Source organism: Tupaia chinensis, unplaced genomic scaffold (assembly GCF_000334495.1).
Source record: "Tupaia chinensis unplaced genomic scaffold, TupChi_1.0 Scaffold000403_1, whole genome shotgun sequence".
In the NCBI taxonomy this organism is placed as follows: domain Eukaryota; kingdom Metazoa; phylum Chordata; class Mammalia; order Scandentia; family Tupaiidae; genus Tupaia; species Tupaia belangeri.
This window is the reverse complement of record NW_006159905.1, coordinates 692759-698855: the sequence shown is the minus strand read 5'-3', so window position 1 is coordinate 698855 and position 6097 is coordinate 692759. Positions and strand designations below refer to the sequence as shown.

At 55.9% G+C, this 6097-nt stretch overlaps 2 protein-coding genes across 2 annotated transcripts in view; both read right to left on the bottom strand.

Annotated features, from left to right (window-relative positions):
• Window positions 1-853, bottom strand: part of CFB (complement factor B) — a gene marked incomplete at its 3' end in the record, with an annotated part of 7851 nt that extends 6998 nt beyond the window's left edge. The window contains exons 1-2 of the mRNA XM_014590089.2: window positions 598-853; window positions 278-511 (exon numbers count right to left, since the gene is read on the bottom strand). Coding sequence (XP_014445575.1) covers window positions 278-511; window positions 598-661 — 298 coding nt within the window. The remainder of the gene's footprint in view (window positions 1-277; window positions 512-597) is intronic.
• A 352-nt stretch (window positions 854-1205) lies between these two features.
• C2 (complement C2) overlaps window positions 1206-6097 on the bottom strand; it is a 24285-nt gene continuing 19393 nt past the window's right edge. Inside the window, exons 10-18 of the mRNA XM_006154300.3 lie at window positions 3356-3496; window positions 3145-3239; window positions 2954-3068; window positions 2673-2838; window positions 2506-2582; window positions 2278-2369; window positions 1966-2092; window positions 1788-1837; window positions 1206-1644 (exon numbers count right to left, since the gene is read on the bottom strand). Of these exons, the coding sequence (XP_006154362.1) occupies window positions 1465-1644; window positions 1788-1837; window positions 1966-2092; window positions 2278-2369; window positions 2506-2582; window positions 2673-2838; window positions 2954-3068; window positions 3145-3239; window positions 3356-3496 (1043 nt within the window). The 3' untranslated portion in view covers window positions 1206-1464. The remainder of the gene's footprint in view (window positions 1645-1787; window positions 1838-1965; window positions 2093-2277; window positions 2370-2505; window positions 2583-2672; window positions 2839-2953; window positions 3069-3144; window positions 3240-3355; window positions 3497-6097) is intronic.

Genomic DNA, 6097 nt, shown 5'->3' with positions numbered 1-6097 from the left:
GAGCCCCTGTCCCTCGTCGCCGCCCGGAAGCACCGGCTACCCCTCGGCCTCCTGGACGGCCGCTGCTCCTGCCTGCCAGGGCTCCCCGACAGCAAGGGTCGGCTGCCTTTCTCCTCCCTCCTTTCCCAGAGCTTCCCCTGCTTGTTAGTCCCACGGGCCAGCCTGCCACGTGTCCCGATCAGCTCAGGACAGTTCTAATCTCGTGCTGGTCCAGGCCCTGGCCACCACCTGCACTGTCCCTCCTCCGGCCCACTGCCTGCGCTCACCACCCACAAACCTCTGCACTCGGCCTTCTTGACTATCTTCTGGTCTTGGGTCTTCAGAGTGTTCCAAGACCCCGTGGACCTGCAGGTGCGCGTCTGAGCGGGGTACGGGTAGAAGCCAGAGGGACACACGTACTCCAGGGTGCGGCCCTCCTGCAGGAGCCGGAAGGAGCCGCCTTTGATCGCAGCCTCCTCCGGAGAACAGGATCTCTGGGACTGGTCTGCAGGCACTGGGGTCGCGCTCACGCCTGAGGAGAAAAGCCGATGAAGCCTGGCCCCACCTGGCCACGGAAGGATGCTGGAGCAGCAGGGGGGGGGACGTGACCCCACTTACCTCCAGACAGGAGGCCCAAGACCAAGGACAGCAGGCAGAGCTGGGGGCTGAGATGGCTCCCCATGGCTATGGAGGGCAGGACAGAAGCCGGGACGATGTCAGGTTGGCCAGCCCCAGCCTTCTCGGAGTGTCCGCAGGGCTCAGCGTCCAATCTGAAACTCCAGACCTGGGTCTGGTGCACTCCCTTCCCCTGCCCCCACCAGCCCCCAGCCTTATATGCAATCTGTGTTCTGGCACCTGCAGCTCACCCCGCCTGCCCTACCCACCTCGCTTTCCCGGAACGTCCAGTGGGAGGGCCCGTGAGCTGCCAGTTGAGGAAATAGCAACTGCGCCCGCCCTCTGCAGCCAAGGTCCAGGGCGTTCCCCCCCACCCCTCCTCTCGGCCCTCAATCCTCCCCAGCCAGCTCGGGCCGTCCCCTTGGAGACCAGGAACGAGGCTCCCAGCTTGATCCCCTGTTGACCATGTGTGTGGGGCAGAGTCCAGCCACTGTTTGTCCTGCAGGGTCTCTGACCTGCCCTGCTGTGGTTCCTGGAATCACTCTGGCCGCTTCTTTCCCCTCCCCACCGGGCAAGCCCTGCCTGGCCCCGGGCAGAAACACAGACAGATGTGGAAATCACTGGTTTTTATTCATTTCATAATTTGGAAATTCCACGTGAAAGTGAAAGGAGCATGCATCAAGTAGACCAGGGGGAGGAGGAGGAGGAGTGGGCGGCACCAGGGAATTTCCCCAGCTTGCCAGCGCTGCCTCCAGGATGCCATGCGGAGACAGGGATTGCCTCAGTCTGGGGGCTGAGGGTGGGCTTTCGGAACTGGAAGGTAGGAGAGATGGCAGATCCTGGCACAACAGCAAAGGGCATGGGCCCGGATCAGAGGGGCAGAAAGTTCAGGACCCCGTCCAAGTGCTGCCTCAGCCAGGGCTGCAGGCGGAAGAGATTGATGTGGAAGTCCCGTGGCGGGGGCACCCGGCCGGGATGGGGTTTTCCGCGGAAGTTTTTGTCTTTGGCACCAGCACAGGGGTTGTACAGACCCCAGCTCACCAGGCCCACCTGGAGGGAAGGAGGAGAGGGTGGGAGGTCACCGCTGCCCCAGCTCTAGCCCCCAACCTCCCTGGTTCCTTCCGAGACCTGTCCCATGCCTCCAGCAGGGCCGAGATCCTGTCACCCCATCCTGCAAGCTTCTCCCTTTTTACCTGAAAAAACCTCATTCTCTTCTCAAGGAAAACGGCTCCCCCAGATTCTCCTGCCAACAAAGGACAGAAGACAGTGTCATCCAGGCCACACTGGTGTCCTGGCATGTGTGCTAGCCACAGGGACACCAGTGGCCTTCCCCCTGGAATCCAGGCATGGTGGTGATGGGGGGTTCCTCACCCTTGCAGGGATGGTCGTCCTGCCGGGTTCCACTGCACAGAAACTGATCTGTCACCACCTCTGTGACATCAGTCAGCTCGGGGAACACGACTTTGTCTTGGGTGACGGCGTTGATACAGCTTGTCCTCTGCAGGAGGGTGGAGCAGGAGAGAAGGATGGATGAGCAGACGCCAGGGATGCCGGGCTGACCAGCCAGGCCTGAGGGGAGGGGTGGCCGAGTCAGACAGAGAAAGTGGCCGGGGCCGGGGCTGGAAGAGGGACCTTCGAGGAGCTGCCTGGAGGAGGCTCTCAGCTCCCTGATCCAAGACTCACCTCTGTCCCCATCTTGAGGTGGATGTTCATTTTGTTCCCATTCAAGGCGACAAAATGCGCGGGAATGTTCACTTGGCTGAGAAGTTCATTCTCTGCAATCGAAGAGGGGGTGTCCGTGCTGGTTCCTTTGCCCCAAGTTCAGACGCCCCGCGTAGGGACTGCGGCCAGGCTGCATCACGCCCCGGGCACCGGCCCCAGCTGTCCCTGAGCTCTAAACCCCACACTCACCGTGATCCCGACAGGTGCTCCCCGGAGGCCGCCGCAGAGCCAGGTTGGCCTCCACCGTGCAGGGGAGGCAGATGGGCCTGGAGAGGAGGACAGGTCACGTCCCCTGTCGCCTCAGGGGCTCCCCAGCGCTCTCCCTCACAGCAACCTCCCATCCCAGACTCTGGCACCTGGCGTGACTGGACATCTTGACTTTCTGGGTCAGCTTCAGCAAGGCGATGTCATCGCCGTAGAACTCCGGGATCCCCTGGTTCTTCTTGGCAGAGACGTTAAACCCCGAGGAGATCACCGCCTCCTCAATACTGTAGTCTTTGCCCCACTGGGAGCTGGGATCCCCTGAGGACAATACGGCAGATTAGGCAGGACCAGGGCTCCGGAAGGGACCAGGCTGGGGACAGGTGGCGGGACCTCTGTTGGCGGGACTGGGAGCCCAGGGAGGCTTCTGCCTTACCCACGTGGACCCTCCACAGGGAGCGGTCCTCCTCGGCGTGGCGGAAGCAGTGAGCCGCTGTCAGGACCCACTGGTCGGAGATGAGGGCCCCCCGGCAGGTCTCCTGGCTCCTGGGCTGCAGGAGAGCAAGGGGTCTTCAGGACCTGCCACACCTCTGCCCACGGCCACCTCCACCCCTGGGACCCGAGTACCTTAATGGTGACGTGCCAAGGTGTCCTCTCCTGGTCAGAGGCATTGGCTGACATGTTCCCCACCCCACAGATGGTATCCGTGAGCTTGGAGACATCTGTGGGTACGAGGGACATATGGGGAAGGAGGCAGATGAGGGTGCTGTGTCCAGGGTCACACCTGGGCCAGCTAGCTCCTCACCATCCTGTCCGGGGGGGGGGGAAGGTTGCTCACCCAGCATGTGCTCGAACACCTGTTGCAGAGCCTTTGCGTCCGACAGCCGGAAGGCATGCCTCTCACCATCCTTCTTCGACCCCAGCTCGTTCAGTTCCCTCCAGTCCACATCCAGCTCGCCCACCCCGATGGCGTAGATGTCTGTGGGGAGGACAGAAACCACCAGAATCCTGTGGCTGAAGGCTACCCCACGAGACAGGCAACCATAAATGGGGACTCAACGTGTCACGGACCCCAGCCTCCATCAGCCCTGCGGCCTCACTGGCTTCACTCCCCAGCACTCCCTGCCCTTCCTTGCCTTCCAGCACAGCCTCCTTGAAGTTCCTCGGGTGTGCAGGAACACCCACCTCAAGCCCTCTGCTCCGTGCCCACCTGGTTTCCACTCCTCACTTACTTACACACACACACACATACACACGCACACGCTGGCTTTCTTACCTTCTTAAGTCCTGTCTCAGATGTCACGTTCCCTGGGAGGCCTCCCTGGCTCCCCTCACAGTCCCTCAGACCTTTACGCCCTCCCTGCTTCATTTTACACCCTGTCACACGACACCTACCACCCGCTGGGGTACATGGTCTTTTTCTCTCTCTTAGCTATTGCCTGTCATGAGTAGAACTGTGGTCTTCCAAAAAAATATGTTTAAGTCCCAACGCCCAGGTACCTGTGCCTCTGACCTGATGTGGAAAGGGGTCTTTACAGATGCTATCGAGTTAAGGTGAAGGCATAGCAGATCAGGGAAAGCCCTAATCCAATGACTGGTGTCCTTACAAGGGAGGGGAATTTGAGACACACAGGGACACATCGCGTGATGACACAGAGGCATGCAGGAAAAAAAAGAGAAGACAGAGCCAGAGACTGGGGTTTTGCTTCTTCAAGGCGAGGAACTTCTGGGAAGTCGAAGGATTGTTTTCTCGAGTCCTGAGAGGGAGCGGGGGCTGCCAACACCCTGATTTCAGACTTCTAACCTCCAGGCACATGTCACCAGGGCCTGTGGTGATTTCTTGGAGGAGTCCGACCCAGCGGGGCCCCAGGATCTGTTTGAGCCCCCCAACTTTTGAGCACAGCTTGGGTCGACTCAGCATGTTGGCAAGGCCACTTGCTGTATGCTCCAGAGACTGCGGTAGCCTTGCTAGGAAGCGACCCCCCTCTGACTCCCTGATATACTACTATAAAAGAATTACATAGCTCTCTTATACATTCTGAGTATCTGATAAAATTTCCCGAAAGTCCCCTGACTGCTCCCCTTTGCCCTTACCACCTGTTAATTACTGTTAATTACAATGCTTCGTCCCTGTGGTCACAATGGAGGGTGTGCTGAAGTTCCATCTAGGCAGAAATCTTCTTGACCTTTGGAAGGCCTTTCAAGCCACATTTAACATAAGCTTATAAATAACCTTTTCTTTTTTCTTTCTTTTCTTTTCTTTTCTTTTTTCTTTTTTCTTTTTTTTTGAGAGGTTTTCACTATAGGGTGCGTGCGCTCGCCAGACAGACAGACAGAGACATAGAGACAGAAAGCGAGAAATCACCCCCCGGGGGGATGGTCATGCCGCAATCCCTTCTCCTCCATTCTCCTCTCGGGATCTTGGGCATGCACGCACACGCACTCGGCGTGAGTTTTAAGCCACCGGGTCCAGGACGCGAACCACGGTCGACTACGTGGGAGTCCAGCGACATAGCCATTACGCTAACTGCTGGTTCCCAAAAAATAACCTTTTCTTTACATAAAATAGAATTAGGCTGAAACTGGCCCAGGACACTCCCACCCTACGGTAGCTAATCTTCTAACAAAATACATAACAGTGGCACCACAGGCACAATAGAATGCTTAGGTATACCACAAACCCACTTTAAAGTTCTTCATTAACTTGTTAGTCACTTTACCGCCAGTTGAAAAAGCTGTTTAAAGTATCCCCGCCCTCACCAAGTGAACAATAGCTTCACCCCTTTAGAATAGATAAATATATTAGGATTCCTTGAATTAAGTTTTAGATCCCTATAAAACTATATAAGTATCATTATTGAGATCCATTAAGAACTAATATCTATACTTGAGATTTTCTTTTCTCAGCATCGTGTTCAGTAATCACAAGATGGCTGCCGCCACATCAGCTGATAATTATCTCTGCTTGCTGGAGCTGCTTTCCCGAAACTGCATTCCATGAAGACCTGCCTACATCAAACAATTGCTGAACTGCAATAGACCCACCCTTAATCCAACCCTGAATGGAACCTATGTTCCCTATTGTTAAAACTTTATGAACTGATAATTAGAACACGTAGCCCCTCTCCCGTTTACTTGCATGTATCACATTTTCAATAAAAAGGCACGATGATTCCTAGCAGTTGTCACTCTTCAGAGAGCGATCTCTGGGAGTGTCCGACTGAGGACGTGCATAAAAAAGGAACCAAGGCCTTCATCTTCCCTTCCTGTGCCACTTCCGATGAGATAACCCACCCCCGCCGAGGCTAGACCCTGGCAATTTCTTACTGCAGCCCCAGAGAACCCAGACATTCCCCCTCCAGAACAACAGTCCTGTGCCAGGAAGTATTTCTGCCCATTTTGCTCAGAGCTGTATCCCCAGTGCTCAGAATGGTACCTGGCCCTGGGCTGGCTCTCAGTAAGTGTTTTTATTTTCTTGCTTTCTTTTTGTAATTTTTAATCAGAAATGTAAAATATTAACCTGTATATTGGATTTTTTTTCTTTTTCTTTTCCCAGTAAGGACTTTTTAAAAAAAAAAAA